At 53.4% G+C, this 16,043-nt stretch overlaps 2 protein-coding genes across 3 annotated transcripts; one reads left to right on the forward strand and one right to left on the reverse strand.

The window, feature by feature from the left end:
• Positions 1–276: 276 nt before the first annotated feature.
• PROCA1 (protein interacting with cyclin A1) lies at positions 277–4,211 on the reverse strand. Its single transcript, XM_053275394.1, has 4 exons — positions 3,692–4,211; positions 3,143–3,275; positions 2,659–2,793; positions 277–1,726 (listed from the first exon to the last, which is right to left on the reverse strand). Exons 1-4 carry the CDS (start codon positions 4,158–4,160, stop codon positions 1,108–1,110), a joined length of 1,356 nt encoding a protein of 451 aa, XP_053131369.1. The 5' UTR covers positions 4,161–4,211; the 3' UTR covers positions 277–1,107.
• Positions 3,165–15,045, forward strand: LOC128336171 (adenine phosphoribosyltransferase-like). 2 transcript variants are annotated; one of them, XM_053275401.1, is made up of 7 exons: positions 3,165–3,301; positions 9,958–10,908; positions 11,798–11,949; positions 12,696–12,789; positions 13,819–13,965; positions 14,152–14,247; positions 14,601–15,045. In XM_053275401.1, the coding sequence occupies exons 3-7, from the start codon at positions 11,827–11,829 to the stop codon at positions 14,900–14,902; spliced, it is 762 nt and encodes a 253-aa protein (XP_053131376.1). In that variant the 5' UTR covers positions 3,165–3,301; positions 9,958–10,908; positions 11,798–11,826; the 3' UTR covers positions 14,903–15,045. The 2 variants fall into 2 exon arrangements, with proteins under 2 accessions (XP_053131376.1, XP_053131378.1); XM_053275403.1 differs by having other exon boundaries at positions 14,631–15,045.
• Positions 15,046–16,043: the final 998 nt, after the last annotated feature.

The raw sequence follows: 16,043 nt of genomic DNA on the forward strand, positions 1-16,043 counted from the left end.
AGACGACGCCAGATGAAGCAGACCAAATTAGGTAGAACAGGCTGGCCCGCGGAAGCGTATCTTCTTACTGAATATGTAGCTGGCCCCTGCCTGCCCGCCCCCTCCCTCCCCATTGGCTGAGGAGCTGTGAGGTCACGGAATGGTCCAAAGAAGGGTAGCTGCTGTGATGTAAAATGAAGGTTGCTTTGAGGTGGCAACAGCAGTGGGGGGGTGGGATAGGGGCCTGGTGGGGAAAGAATGGATAGAGCTATAGTCTATACAAAGATTTAGGAAGGCTGAATTCACAGGCAATTTATTTTAACACAACAAAAAACCCAACAACCACGAGCCAGTTCTTTTGGCTGCAGATCACAAGTTAAGTTATCTTTGGGGCAGGGAGCTGAGCTGTGGGGCTGGGAGAGGCAGGAAGGGACCTCTCTCAACCTGGTGGTGGCCTCTGTGTGTCCATGGGGGCAAGCCAAGATAGTGCTGCATCTGAGGCAAGGTGGCGAATGTCACCCTGACCCACACCCCTGTACGGGGAGGGGGTGACACCTGTGGAAAAGGGATGCCCAGAGAGTGACCAGGTTGACTATTCCTACCTCCTGTCTCTAATGGGAAAGACAGCTGAGCAAAAGAGGCATGCATCCCACTCCCTCATGTGGGGCCTCCCCTCGGCAGCTGGACTTTTCCCGGGCAGGCATTTGGCACCATCGGAGGATCTCGGCCCTCGCTTTTAAGAAGTTTCCAAGTGGGTGACGAGTCCACACAGGTTGGGGATGGAGCCCAGAGCCATCTCTCTCCTCTTGCCACTAGAAGCAGAATATACATGGAGCAAAACCCCAAGCAAAGGTGTGCTGATTTGATGGTTTAGGTCGTCGAATTGCATTTCTTTGGGGTGGAACTGTCCCACTCGCCTGCCTGTGCCTCCCTCACACCAGCAATCTTCCCTTCTCCAAAGCTGGCTAGTGGCGCTCCGGCAATAGACTCTGGAGCATCAACGATCCATGTTGTTGGGATTTGCCCCCTACGGAGAGTGCAGATTGACTAGGGAAGGCTTTGGGCTCGCTGTGCCTTGCTGGTGACACGGACCCACCAGAGGGTTCCTGGAATTCTCGTCCTGACCCCTCAGTCTTGACTGCTGCTACTCTTTCTGTTGTGCGTCCTCCCACCCTTCCTCTCCCTCTTCCTCTTGGAACGCTGGGGGGCCATTTTCGGCAGGGCCGGCTCTTCACTCTCGGCCTGGGCCGCCTCTTCAGCCGGGCTTACCCCTGCAGGCTCGTCGCTGAGAATAGCGTTGAACGGATCCTCCTCTCCCAAGTCAAGCAGCTGGGCTGGTCCTTGGAAATCCAGCTTCCCCAGTTCTTGTGGGTCCAGGTGCTTGGGAGGGAATGTGGCTTCCTCCCCAGTGGGAAGTGAAAGGACCAAGCCACCAGCCTTTCTGCCTTTCTTCTTCCTCTTCAGACCTTTCCCCTTCTTCCTCTTCTTTCCTCTCCCCTTGCCTTTGCCTTTCCGGTTTTTCTGGCCTGGCTTGGCCCTGGGGGCAGACATGGTTGTCGGCTCTAGCACACCCTGCCCTGGCTTCTGGGCAGGAGCGGCGGGGGTCACCCGGGGTTGGATTGGTGCCACGGTGGAGGAAAGGCTGACTGGCTGGTGTGTAGCTGGCCCGTCAATAAGGCCCCCGCCATATTCGTACAGCACCGGTTCCTGGACAACGGCAATGGCCACAGTACTGTAGTTCTTACACCTTTGAAGAAAGGGAGAGTGGCTATAGGAAGGATTCTCTGTGGATTCCCTGAAATCACAGAAAGCTCCCAGGATGCAAAAAAAACCCCTGATCTGCCTACTTGCCTTACACTATCCTTACGACTGGAGTCAATTTGGCTCAAACTGAGGTCCACAAGTAAGACCTCTTGTGCCTCAAATGTTCATGTGTCCACAGTCTTGGATGACATCATTACAAACGACACCATTGAGGTGTCCCTGTGTGTCACTCACTCCAGTTCAAACTGATCATTTTTTTCTCTCCCTTGCACAACCCTAGAACCAGGGTTTATCCCATGAAATGAGCGGAGAGCTGGTCTTGTGGTCGCCAGCATGACTTGTCCCCTTAGCTAAGCAGGGTCTGCCCTGGCTTGCATATGAATGGGAGACTTGATGTGTGAGCACTGGAAGAGATTCCCCTTAAGGGATAATGGGGCCGCTCTGGGAAGAGCATCTAGGCACCAAGTTCCCTCCCTGGCAGCATCTCCAACGAGATAGGGCTGAGAGAGACTCCTGCCTGCAACTTTGGAGAAGCCGCTGCCAGTCTGTGAAGACAATCCTGAGCTAGATAGACCAAGGGTCTGACTTGGTATATGGCAGCTTCCTCTGTTCCTATGACTGCCAGGAAACTGAGGACTGACCAAAGTACCTTCCCCACCACCATCACAGTGCAGACTTCATCTGTGGAATTCTCTCTGCCACTGAATGTGGCGATGGCCACCAGCATGGATGGCTTTAAGCAAGGCTTAGACTTGTGCTCCATCAAGTCCACAATCAATGGCTACAGGACTAGTAGCCATTGATCGCTGACCTGCCCTTGATCTTCGTTCAAACAGGCAGCTGCCGCACTCGATTTTTGTGCCACCCTGCCTGCTCCATGCGTGGCCGGAGCCCGGGGTTGAGAAACCTGCTCACCACATGTAGAAGTAGGGCTCCACGCACTGCTCCTTGTAGGTGAACTCAAAGCAAGGCACCTGGATGACATTGAAGAAGGCTTGTCCCACCACGCGGGAGGCTGTGTCGTTCACTGCCCGCAGGCAGGCCTTTAACCTGGAGGGTAAAGAGGCAGTGGTGCCGTCGAGTTGGAGTCGATTCCTGCCCACCACAGAGCCCTGTGCTTTTCTTTGGTGGAATACAGGAGGGATTGACCATGGCCGCCGCCCGTGCAGTATGAGATGATGCCTAATATAGGTGTTTCCCCATAGTCTGGGAAACAGACCCGCAGGGATTTGAACCAGCCACCTCTTGCTCCCTAGGCAAGTGACTTCCCCACGGTGCCTTTAGGTGGCTCATAACCTGGAGGAAGGGGAGGGAAATCAGCCTGGAAGAGTGAAAGGCATCATCTCATATTCATGTCAGAGAGTCATTCCCAGAGACACCAACCCTCTCTCCATCTCACCGATTGTCGCAGGCGCAGTGGCTGATGGTGTGCCAGCGGAAATTGCGATAGCCGTACTTGTAGGTGAAGGGATGGATGACGTGTTGGCAGTGGTCGTGTTCCCGGCAACATCTGTCCGTCTCCTGGTGTGCTCCTGGAGGAGGAGGATGGGGGCGAAAGGTAAGGCAGGAAGAATCTCGCTAGAAAGGATATTGGTTGCTGTCTCCTACTGAGTCAGGTTCTTGGGCCATCTGCTTCAGTCTTGCCGACACTGACTGGTAGTGGGTGGCTCTCCAAGGATTCAGGCAGGAGTCTCTCCCAGCCCAAGCCGGAGATGCCAGGGAGGGAACCTAGAAGCGCCTGCCCGCTAAGCAGGGGTTCTACCCCTCAGCTACCCAGGGAATACCGTTTGGTTGCCCGTCCCAATGCAGACCTGGGCAGCCCCTGCTTCGCCAGGCGACCATTCATGGTCTGAGCGCAGGGCCAGCTCTTCTTCCCTGCTGCTGCCTACCCGCGCCAGGGAAGGTGGGGGGCGGGGGGAGCCAGGCCGCCCGGTGGAGCCGCCCGTACCCAGCTGCTCGTAGCTCTCCGCGATATTGCCGGCTCCGCACCAGAGGGTGCCCGGGTAAGTGAAGCCTCGCTTGGCCCGCCGTCGGGGGGCGTCCCCGCCGCCGCCGCCGCCGCCCCTCTCGCAGGCGGCTTTGGCCTCGGGCAGGCCGAGGAAGAGCGGGCTCCCGCCCGGCAGCGGAGGCAGCCCCTCGGCGGCCCGGCAGCGGCTCAGGAAGGCGGCCACCGCCCGCGGCTCGACCGAGAGGCTGCAGCCGCTCAGCCCGTCGCGCCCGGGAGCCCAGACGGCGCTCAGCAGTTCGCTGCCGTCGGAGGCCTGGAAGCGGAGCCGCCCGGCGGCATCGGCGGCGTCCTCGAGGGGGCTGCGCAGGGTGCAGCCGCGGGCCGGCCAGCCCCCCCGGGCCAGCGCCAGGGCCGCCGCCGCCAGGAAGAGGCGCGCTGCCGTCGTCGTCGTGGTGGTGGTCCCAGGCATCCTCCTCCAGCGCCGCTGCCCACCGACGGGGCGGGCGGCCGCTTTCAGCACCACCGGGCAGAGACAGCGCCCGCCGCCGCCGCCGCCTTTTAAGCCTCGCCGGGCGGTGGCCTGATCCGCGGGCAGAGGAGGGGCCACGGCCGGGGAGCCTTCCCCGCCTCCGCCCCCTCGAGGGAGGCTCCTAGCCCTGGCAAGCAGCTCGGCTCTCCCCCGTCTCTGGCTAAGCTAAGACCCCAAGGCTCAAACAAACAAACAAATGCGCTCCCCTTTCTTGGTCCCCAGAAGTGGGACTTAGAGGAGGGGTAGACTGCCCCTGGACGCAGAGGCTCTGAAAGGCATGGGGTGTGTGTGTCCTTTTTTCCTCTGCACGCTGAGTTAGAGCCCCATCATCCCCTAAGGGACAGTTTATATCATTTCCTAATCATCTAGGAAGATATCAACCAGACTTTATTACCATCATAGACCAGCATAGATCTAGGCATATTGGAAGCTGCACCTTATACTGAGTCAGGCTCTTGGTCCATCAAACTCAGTACTGCCTACACTGACTGGCAGCCGCTCTCCAAGGTTTCAGGCTGGAGTCTTTCCTAACTGTCTCCGGAGATGCTGCCAGGGAGTGAGGATAGGACCTTCTGCACTCGATGATGATGATGATGAATGAGAATTAATAATTGTGTTCTGGGCAGCTCACCACAGCACAACAGTAAGAAACATCCCATGAAAACACATAGTACAAGGCAAACAAATTACAACACACACACGTTACAAAATGCAATTCAAAACATTTTAAAAAATTTTTTTTAAATTTATTTATCAAATTTGTACACTGCCCCAAACTTTCGTCTCTGGGTGATTGACAATAGCAGCATAAAACAAGTTAAAACCTATACAAAAACTTAAAACAATTTAATGATTTAAAAATCACCCACAAATTGAAACCTTAAAATGTCTTTTACATTTTAATGTTTCAATTTGTGGGTGATTTTAAAATGATTTTTAAATCAAGCTTTTTCAGTTCTTTAAACTGAAAAAGCTTGGGTGAAGAGGTGGGTTTTCAAATGCTTTTTTAAAAATGGTCAGAGATGTTGTGGGTGGATGAGCTGTGTGACCCACCTATTAGATTTCTGAATCGCAATTTGGAGGCAGGTGAGAGGCAAATGACTAGACCCCTGCTAACTTGGCAAAGAGGCACCTTTTAACTTGGTGATTCTCTTTCTTGAGCAGGGGGAGAGTAACTGGTCCTCTCCACCCCCAGCACAAGCATCCCTTCAGTGACTGGTGCTGGTGTCTATCTGATTTTTCTTTTTCAGATTGTGAGCCCTTTGGGGACAGGGAGCCATCTTATTTATTTATTATTTCTCTGTGTAAACCGCCCTGAGCCATTTGTGGAAGGGCGGTATAGAAATCGAATTAACAACAACCACCACCACAGTCTGGGAGGAGGGTGTGCACTTGGCCCCCACTTCTGGAGCCTCCCTTCCCAGGCAGGAAGCGTTTCCCAGGCCGACTAGGAAAGGGTTAGCTGAGCTCCTGAGCGGCTTCCTTCCCAGGCTCAAGGCCTGACCGGGAGTTACCCCACACAAGCCTCCTCTCCTGGATTCATGACTGGCTTCCAAGAGGGTGGGCTGAGGCCGGTCACCACAGCAACCGAGATGGGGTGATGTCGGAGGACCCGTAGGATGCGGCCTCCTTTGGGAGTTCTCCGCCACGGTCCCTTTCATGGCCCCGGAGAGAGCGCTTTGTCCCTGAGCGGGGCCCGCCATCCGGGGTCAGCGAGGTGATCCGCTCCGGCCCCCCGTGGATTGGCGGAACCCGTCCAAGGCGCCTCGTTCTCTAAGCACGTCCTTCAAAGCGGCATTAAAAAGACTTGAGGCCCGGGGTTGGTGGGGGAAGTGGATTATGGACAAGTTCTACAATCCGCTTGCAACTTGGCTGCACAGATGGGTGTGTCCAAAGACGGGTCCCCTCAAGGGCCCAAAGGTGCCGTTCATCTCGCGTATTATCTTGAATTGCTCTCTTTTCGTCATTTACCCGCATTTACCCAAATACCAGACAACTCTGAATTTAAGATGAGCCCCTTTTAAAAGAGAGGTGAGATACAGGCTCCACACTTGAGAGCAATTCCAAGGAATCAGACACTTTACTGCTCTTAAGTGGCACAGTGGGGAAATGCTCGACTCACAAGCAGAAGGTTGCCAGTTTGAATCCCTGCTGGTACTATATCGGGCAGCAGCGATATTGGAAGATGCCGAAAGGCATCTTCTCACACTGCGCGGGAGGAGGCAACTGTCAACTCCTCCTGTATTCTACCAAAGACAACCACAGGGCTCTGTGGGCACCAGGAATCGAAATTGACTTGATGGCATACTTTACTTTTACTTTACAACAATTGTAATGGTGCAGCAGGGAAATGACTTGACTAGCAAGCCAGAGGTCGCCGGTTTGAATCCCTGCTGGTGCATTTCCCAGACTATGGGATACACCTCTATCGGGCAGCAGCGATCTAGGAAGATGCTGAAAGGCATCCTCTCAGACTGCATGGGAGATGGCAATGGTCAATTCCTCCTGTATTCTACCAAAGAAAAACCTGGCTCTGAGTTCACCTTTACATTGACCTGTATTTACTCAAAAGGAAGAGGACTCTGAATTTAAGACACAAACACACGGTTTCTAACTTCAAAGCACTTAGGGGAAACACCTAGTCTTGGATTCAGGTAAATACAATATGTTATGGTGGCAGGATCTTTTTAAGTCCCAGAGGACTGGGGATGGAATATACATTTGAGATTCCCCCCATCAGCCATCTCCGGCTGACATAAGGCGTATTCAACACTCGTACAGATCTGTACACAGGTACAGTCATTCACACATGGTATGCTGAAAGCAGGTACAGAAGTATCTGTGACTGTTCCTAAAGGCTCAGAGGAAGCAAGGCAACAAGGTGTGTGTGTGTGTGGGGGGATATTTCACCCCCAAAAGCCCTGGCACTGCCCACAGAGGCAAGAAAGCAGCTGGACTTGGCCGCTTACCGTCCCCAGAGAGCCAGGAGGCGTACTCTAGTTGGCCCATTCACACTGCCCAGCCGAGGAACAACAGAAGGGTTGTGCCTTTGTCCCTCCGTGGGAAGAGAGGCCTGATTCTGGCAGCGCTCGAGGCAGGCTGGTGCAAAGGCCCCAAACCATTTTCAGACCCTCTTGGGGCAGACAGTTGGATAATCACCTCGGCCAACTGAGCACAGAGGCAGCTTTCAAAGTGGCCATTTTCTTATCTTTAGCAGGAGGAGAGCAACTGTCCCTCTCCAACCCCAACACCACGCCCCTGCAGTGTCTGTTACTTCTCCCTTCTGTTTCTTTTCAGATTGCAAGCCCTTTGGGGTCAGGGGACCATTTCCCCCTATGCTTTTTGCTCTGATGATGTTTGCTTTGAAGAGAACCTCTTGCTGGAAAGTGGAGTATAAATATTTGTTATAAAATAATAACAAAAACCAGGCAGTGGCAGCAGGAACATCCCTAGCTTGTGTCAGAAGTGGGGAGGAAGAAGGGGAAAGCAGCGACCCACCCCAGATGGCTGAGAGAAAAGGCACATGGACAACTTGCCTAATGGGGCGTGGAAAGGTGGTTGTAGCAGAGAGCAGGAAAGCCCAGGGGGGTGGCAATTATATAGGGGTCAGATGCTGGCACTGCCTGCCCCCTGCAGCCCTCCTCAGTCACGCCCGTGCCTGCCTCATTCTTCCTCATGGAAGGGCAGCTGCCCAGTCCCACAGGTCTCTTTGTCAACCTGTAGCACCAAGGAGACCTGTGGAACCCTGAGGCTGGCTTACATTGCTGCTTTTTCTGGAGGCAGGGTGAAGCAGTGTTCTGGATCTCAGGTGTCTTTCTTTTTTTCTTTCTTTCGGAAGGGCGCAGGGCGGGATTTTGGTCCGCTTCAAGGCCAGGCCTGGTTCCCTCCAGGGTTTCTTCAGCACTCCCTCCCCTGAGTCCTCTGGGCAGCAACTGGTCCCTGGGAACCAGGCACGGTGCTAATCAGCTTGGCTGCCAGGCTGACTCCAGGCCAAGACGGCTGCCCTTGCCAGCAGCCTCCCCACTCGGCCCTTTTCAAGAAACCCACTTGCAATTCAGATCAGTAGGCCAGCCTGGAGGGGGGGGGGGGCGGGTCCTGTCTTGGGGGAGAGGAGCTCCCGTGGGGCTCTTGGATCAGGCCAGCAGCTGCCGCCGCCCAGGGAGTTATGGAAGCCACAGAAAGCTTGCTTGTCCGTGTCTGGATGCAACATCCTGCATGCTCAAGCACATCGGGAACTGCCTCATACTGAGTCAGGCCATCCACCTTGCTCAGGATTGTCTACTCTGACTGGCAGCGGCTCTCCAAGGTTTCAGGCAGGGGCCTTTCCCAGCCCTACTTGGAGACGCGGCCAGGGGTTGAACCTGGGACCTTTTATTTCTATTTCCCGTGTTCTAGGAACACGGGGAGCTGCCTCCTACCGAGTCAGACGCTTGGTCCATCTAGCTCAGGATTGTCTACTCTGACTGGCAGCAGCTCTTCAAGGTTTCAGGCAAGAGTCTTTCCCTCTGTACTTCGACCTGGAACCTTCTGTATGCAAAGCAGATCCTCTACCCAGAAGCGCTCATGCCTGGACTATGGGGCCGAAGTCCAGGGCCTCTACAGCGGCTGTGGGCCCCCAAATCCTCTTTAGTCCGTCCCGGGTGGTATAATTGCCTGGAAGAGCATGATGCTGCTTAATTTGCAGGGGAGCGGCGGGCCTCTAAAGACCTTTAGGTCCAGGCTCCAAAATTACCTAATTGCACTTCTGGCTCTTCTTCTGAGCGATGGCCTCCGCCCCATTCTCAAAACAGTGGTCTGCTCTGCCTAGGAAGCTGCCTTGTACTGAGTCAAGGCATTGGCCAGCCTTGCTCAGGACTGCCGACTCTGACTGGCAGCAGCTCTCCAGGGTTTCAGGCAGGAGTCATTTGTTAAGCCCCTCGGAACATAGGAGTTCATGGAGTTTTGTGGAGTCCGTCCCAAATTCAGACCAACAGCGCCCTCAAATGCTTTTTTAAAATTATTCCGCATTTGGGGCAGGATTTTCCAGATTGATATCCCCCACTCACCAGGTTCCTCTTGTGTCTATTAAAGACAGATATTCAACAGGTGGCGGGGAGAGTCTTTTTGTCCACCTAATGTGCTTAGGACAGAAAAAAGGGGAGTCCTTATTCACAACGATAACTTGGAACTGCAAATTAACCCCTGCTAACAGAGCAAAAAGGCGCCTTTTGAAGTGGTGGTTCTCTTATCTTTAGCAGTGAGAGAGCAACTGGCCCTATCCAGCCCCAGCACAGCATCCCTCCAGTGGCTGTTGCTGGTGTTTACCATATATTTATGTTTTTAGACTTTGAGCTCTTTGAGGACAGAGAACCATCTTAATTATTTACCTGTGTAAACCGCTTTTAGAACTATTGTTGAAAAGTGGCATATAAATATTTGTAATGTAGTAGCAGTTTTAGTCATTTCAAGTGGCGCAGCGGGGAAATGCTGGACTAACAAGCAGAAGGTTGCCGTTTCGAATCTCTGTTGGTACTATATCGGGCAGGGGCGATATAGGAAGGTGCTGAAAGGCATCGTCTCATACTGTAGGGGAGGAGGCAATGGTCAACTGCTCCTGTATTCTACCAAAGAAAACCACAGGGCTCTGTGGTCACCAGAAGTCGAAATTGACTTGACGGCACACTTTACCTTAGCAGTTTTAGCTTACAAAGCAACCTTTATACATTAACTTCCCACCTTCTCCATATCTTATTTCAAGGCAGTGGAAAGTGGAGGAGCGAAGGGCGGTGAAAACGTTGGCAACCCTATTTCTGAAACTTGCCCTGAGTGGTTAAGGCTCCTAAACCTCAACAAGGAAGAACACAGGCAAACACCCGCCAGCAACGGATTCCAGAGTCTCAGGACTGTGGAGGAGAAGATTGCTTCACCCTCATCTCTGGTAGGAATCTCCATTCCAATGAGTCAGACCCTTGGTCCATCTAGCTCAGAACTGTCTACTCTGACAGGTAGCAGCTCTTCAAGGTTTCAGAGAGGGACCTTCCTTGCTCAACTCTGGCTGGAGAAAGGAACATAAGAAGCTGCCATACCGAGTCAGACGCTTGGTCCATCCAGCTCAGTATGGTCTCCTACACTGACTGGCAGCAGCTCTCCGAGCTTTCAGGCCCGGAGTCTGTCTGGAGACACTGCCGGGGACTGAACCTAGGACTTTATGCATGCACAGCAGACGCTCCACCACAGAGCTCTGACCCCCATCTCAGAGGAAGCTGCTCTTCCCTAGGTCCATCTAGCCCAGGATTGCCTACTCTGACTGGCAGCAGCTCTCCAGAAAGGAATGTTTCTCAGCCCTACTTGGAGATCAGGCCGGGGACTGAACTTTGGAACTGCTGCGCTCTGAGCTCTCTACAGTCCATCTCCCGGGACTCCTGAGTAAGGCTCTCTCTACCTCCCTCCGGCTTGGCGAATGAATAGTGAATAGTTCAACTTCAGTTGCCAGAGCAGCTGAGCCTGGGCTGCTGCCAGGAGGGGCTGGCTCTCCCAGCTGTTACTGTCTGTGGCCAGCAGCCTTCCCTCCCCTCGGCTCCAGTATCCTTCTGGATCCTACCAGGGCACGCCTGCCTGTGTGTTTTCAAGAGGCCTGTAGAGGAGCAGGGGGCTTCGCCCTTGAAGCTACAGGGACCCGACGTCTCTCTGCACCCATTTCCTCTTCCAGGTACTTGGGGGGGGGGGGAGAGTGTGATGAGTTTGAAGGGGGGGTCTTCTCTCCCTAGAGAGAGTTGGGGCCGCTTGTGGGACTTGGGAGACTGCATGGCTTTGTAGTGGGGCGGGGGGGGGGGACACACAGGCAGGAAGCCACCTAGGGCCCTTTCTCCCAGAGAAATGCAGCCTCAGCCCCCCACAAGAAGTCGGTCGTCCTCCGCGAGAATCATTGCCAAAGCGATCACGCAGAGTGGGAAGGGAAAACCATTTTCTGGAACTCCCCCATAGAGGTACGGACCGATGGGTGAGGGTCTGGGCTGGGGAGGGGGCCGGAACCTCCACCGCTGGATGAGCAAAAAACCCACGCCGGACCCCCATCGCACAGGTCCTTCTCGCAATCTGGATGTTGCCTCTCAATGTCGCTCAAGACAGCATTTGGGTTGTTGTTTTTAGCAGCGGCAGGCACCATATATCGGAGAGGGATTCGAACGCTTCGCCACCAGGCCCCCAGATCTCAAATTCTGTACTTGTGTCATGTAGTCACGGGGGTGTGGCGTCTGCATGGCGCTGATTTGCTGTCAAAAATGGAATGGGTTGGGGGTCTTAGAGCAGAAAACAGGGCCCAGATCCCCCTCCCTCTCTTCATTCCTTTCTCTCATGGAGAGCCAGCATGGTGGAGTTGTTAGAGTGCTGGACAGGAGTGGGGAGACCTGAGTTCAAATCCCTGTTCATCTGTGGAACTCACTGAGTGACTCTGGGCCAGTCGCTGCTGTCTCGGCCTACCTCACCGGGTTGTTGCAAGATGAAATATAGCCTTGGGCCTCTGCTCTGGGCTCCTTGGAGGAGGGGCAGGATATATATGTAAAAAATAAAATACATGATTTCTTCCCAACCCCTTGCAGCTAATTCCTCACTCGTGGTCCCCAGCCCGATGGACTTGCATGGCAGTCCTGAATCCCGAGGGCAGGGCTGGTACCTGAGCCTGATGGCACCCAACGTCAAGGGCCCCGAGTATGCCTGGCTGGACCCCTCTCGCCTCTATTGCCATGGGCAGGTAGGGATGTTGGAGAGAGAGCCGCTGCCTGGGTGGGAAGCGTGGGAGCACCCACTGCAGATGGTGGGGAGCGAAGGAGAGGCTTGAAATTCAAGTGCCCATCCTTGCTAGAGACAACCCATAGCATTGCCCCCCAGTCTGGTACAAGCCGCCCATGCCTGGAGGGCACCCATGATGTGAAAGGTGGAACAGAGGAAGCTGCCATATACTGAGTCAGACCACTGGTCCATCTAGCTCACTATTGTCTACCCAGACTGGCAGCGGCTTCTCCAAGGTTGCAGGCAGGAGTCCCTCTCAGCCCGATCTTGGAGATGCTGCCAGTGCCAGGGAGGGAACTGGGAACCGAGACGCTCTTCCCAGAGCGGCCCCATCATCCCCTAAGGGGAATCTCTTCCAGGGCTCACACATCAAGCCTCCCATTCATATGCAACCAGGGTGGACCCTGCTTAGCTAAGGGGACAAGTCATGCATGCTACCACAAGACCAGGTGCACCCTAGAATCATGCACCTTCTGCTCCACTGGGTTTTCCAAGCAAGGAAAGGCTGCCAATATCCTGGATGTTCTTTGCTCCTCTGCCTTTAAGAAGAGCTTGATCTGCAGAGGAGAGGGCTCACTTGCTGCTTCAGTTTCTCACAGATAAGCTGCCTTGAAAAGCAGAGGGGCCATTTTTTTCCTGGCCAGCTGGCCATTCTAGGGGTGTGCTTTTGGCTGGGAGCCTTCTTGACCTCCCCTTCAATCTCCCCAGGCCCTGCAGGACTGCATTGAGGACTTGCTTCAACCTTTTCGGAATGACGCCATCGACTTGGTCGCTGGAATTGATGCGATGGGCTTTATTCTAGGTAAACCTATTGTGACATGTAGAGTCAGGGCCTTTTTGGTTGTGGCTTTGGGACGCCCTCCCAGAAGAGCTTCACCATGCTCCTTCCCCCAGTGAAAAAGTAAACAAATAAAAGAGGTATATTTTTAGAAAACTTTTCTTGTTTTATTCTCTCCTTTATATCTGCTAGGTTTTTTAGTTCTTCGTTTTTAGCTTTTTACTTATAATTTGAAACTTTTAAGTGGATTGCAAAGTGAAATGCCTGAGAATCCTCACTGTTTTGTTCCTGAATATCTGGTGTGATTTGAAAATGCTTATTCCTTTTTAAAACAAGGGTGGTGGTGTTTTTTAAAATCAATTTTTTTTAAAAAAAGTCAAGGTGTAAATAGAGTGCCTCTTAACATCTGCAAAGTGTGTTTCTCTCCCCAGTGAGTCCATGACTCCTATCACACGACTCCTATCACAACTTTAGGATTATTCTGGCATCCTTTCCAAACAGGACTGAAGTCCAGGACCTCTTGTTTTCATGAAATGACGATTGTGCTTCACTTAGTGTTGCCAGCCTATTTCTGGACCTGCTCAGTGCCTTTCTTAGGCTAGTGAACCTTGCCCCACCATTACTATCTCCATCCCAAGAAAATTGTCCCCTGCTGAATTTCATGCCTCTGTTAAAAGTAAAGGAGCAAGGCCTATAGACAAATTTAAAAGTTATCTTTTATAACTTTTTAACTTTGAGCTTTTAAATTTGCCTTTAACCGGGTCCTGTTTTTTAGTTAATATTTATTAATTTTAAATTGTTTTATCTCTTTCACTAATCTTGTGAGCTGCTATCAGTGCAGTAGTGCACTAAAACAATATTTTAAATAAGAATGGAATAATCAAGGACAGTCCTAAGCCATAAGCACTAAAGAGAATAAGATGTAATTGGGTTTTAGAGCCATATAACCAGCTCCCACTTTGGGCTGGTGGGGGTACGTCATGTGGCATTCTGTTCCATAGATCTCTCCCAGCATCCAAAGGCAAAAGCCTTGCCCCTCTCTGCTTCCTTCAGGTGCTGCGATCGCCGGAACCTTCAAGAAGGGCTTTGTGGCCATCCGCAAAGCCAATCACCTCTGTGTGGACACCTTCTCAGAGCCTTATCGGGACTACTCTGGCCGCGACAAAGTGATGGAAATGCGGACAGATGCAATCACACCAGGTGAGACTTGCACACCACCTACTGACAACAGAACCGCCCAGCCAGCTGCCATCTTGTCCCATTCCACCTGCCGGTGGCATCCCCTCTGGATCAATGCACTTGGACCACTCGTTTTGAAACGTGTTTGTTTCTCCACTCACACACATTTTCTCAACACAGCCTTTGTTCTGCCCTCCTTTCCCGCAGGGCTTCGAGTTCTGCTGGTGGACCAGTGGGTTGAGACAGGGGGAACCATGCAGGCGGCTGCCCGGCTGGTGGAGCAGCAAGGAGGCGTGGTAGCAGGTATGTGCTGTGCCTAAGCCCTGCAAGGTGTGCAAAGAGGCACCTTTTAAAGTGGTGACTCTTATTATTTGTCCATAAATAATAAGCGAGCCATATGACCAGCTCCCACTTCGGGCTTGTCTAATTATTTGTCTAAACCCCGCTTAAAGCTATCCAAGCTGGCGGCCATCGCCACATCTTGTGGCAGAGAGTTCCACAGATCAGTTATGCGCTGTGTGAAAAAGTACTTCCTTTTGTCAGCCCTAGATGTCCTGGCAATCCGTTTCATATTAAGCTGCACAAGGGAAACTACATTGCAAATGCAAAAAGTGTTCAATGAACTATTAATTTCTTAAATATTCCGGTCTGGATAGCACTCAGTGCTCCCTGCCTCTCCCTGCTAGGCATCGCTGCCATCTGCATCGAAGACAGTGAGGGAGGCCGTTGGCTCAAAGACCACTACAAGTGGGCCCACTGTGTCCCACCCCACCTGATGCCCCAGTTCAACGCTCACTACCTGGACTCCTTCCGGGCCCTTGAGGTAAAGAACAGCCAGCCGTGGCGAGGAGTGGGGAAGCCACACACACTCCAGGCTCCTCCGGTGTGCCAGCCGGAACTGGGGACACCAGGCCCAAGGACCCCAGTGTCACAGCCAAGCCCTCCCCCAGAAAATTAGTGCCCCAAAGCAGCAAGTTGAACATCCGGAGATGCCTGCTCTGGAGCTTCTTTAGCTCGCCTTGGAAGAGTCTCCCGGGGGGGCGTCACCAGCCATGGGGTGATCAATAAACTACAGGCTCTACAGAAAACGTTGTGCATGGAGTACCGAGTCGAGGATGCCGTCACCTTTGGGGCAGGAGTCTGTGGACACAGACGCACGCCTTAGAGGGAACACTGGTGAGCACTGTCTGCTGCAAGATGTTCCCCTGAAGGGGTGGGGGCTGTAGGTCAGGGCAAGAGCACCTGCTTTGCATGCAGAAGGTCCCAAGTTCACTGCCTGGCAGGGCTGGGAGAGACTCCTGCCAGAAACCTCAAAGAGGTCTGACTCAGTAGAAGGCAGCTTCCTATGCAAATCAAATCCTAGGAAATGCTATAAGATGTCCTTTAGGGGCCGCAGCTCTGTGGTCGATGATCTGCTTGCATGCAGGTGGTGTCAGGTTCGATCCTTGGCAGCATTTCTGGCTCCCCCAGAGGATCGTGGGAGGCGGGGGTAGTGCAAAGTGTTGCATGGCCTCGCCCTATGCTCTTGGGGGTGGCCAGCCCCTTTTAAATGGGAGCTGCCAGAGTCCGAGTCAAGTTCTTGCTCCGTCTAGCTCAGTGCTGATGACACTGACTGGCAGCGGCTCTCTGGAGATGCTGCTGCCAGGGATGGGACCTCTGCATGCCCAGCACAGGTTCTGCCACTGAGCTAAAGTAGCCTTCGCTGCACACTCTGAAAGTGGCAAGGAGGAGGGAGCAGCCGCCTCTCCTGGTGCAGCTTGCCCACGTTGTGAAGAGTTGTGAGAGCTCCTTGCAGTGTGCAAGGTCCGTCCCAAAGACGGATCTCCAACGGCCATGGGGTGTGTGTGTGTGTGATCTTGCCACCCTGCTGGCGTCTCAACAGTTCTGCCCCCTGAGGTGACTGTCTCACCTTGCCGCATGATCAAGCCGCCCCTGTGGACAGGTGATGGGAAACACCCCCTGGAGAACTGCTGCTCGTAGACAAAGCTGGGATGGATGGCCCGATGCTTGGCTCCGTCTAAGGCCTTCATGCAGGTTGCCACTCTTTGCCCGTCGTCTACTCAGCCCCGGGCATGACTGCGACCCAAAGCTCCCCTGAG

This window comes from Hemicordylus capensis, chromosome 12 (assembly GCF_027244095.1).
Source record: "Hemicordylus capensis ecotype Gifberg chromosome 12, rHemCap1.1.pri, whole genome shotgun sequence".
NCBI lineage: Eukaryota > Metazoa > Chordata > Lepidosauria > Squamata > Cordylidae > Hemicordylus > Hemicordylus capensis.

Coding starts and splice junctions, on each gene's coding strand:
- LOC128336171 (XM_053275401.1), top strand. CDS start 11,827: ATGGACTTGCATGGCAGTCCTGAATCCCGAGGGCAGGGCTGGTACCTG. Junction 11,950..12,695: donor GCCTCTATTGCCATGGGCAG/GTAGGGATGTTG, acceptor CAATCTCCCCAG/GCCCTGCAGGACTGCATTGA. Junction 12,790..13,818: donor TGCGATGGGCTTTATTCTAG/GTAAACCTATTG, acceptor TGCTTCCTTCAG/GTGCTGCGATCGCCGGAACC.
- PROCA1 (XM_053275394.1), bottom strand. CDS start 4,160: ATGCCTGGGACCACCACCACGACGACGACGGCAGCGCGCCTCTTCCTG. Junction 3,276..3,691: donor GGAGAGCTACGAGCAGCTGG/GTACGGGCGGCT, acceptor CTCCTCCTCCAG/GAGCACACCAGGAGACGGAC. Junction 1,727..2,658: donor GAGCCCTACTTCTACATGTG/GTGAGCAGGTTT, acceptor CTTTCTTCAAAG/GTGTAAGAACTACAGTACTG.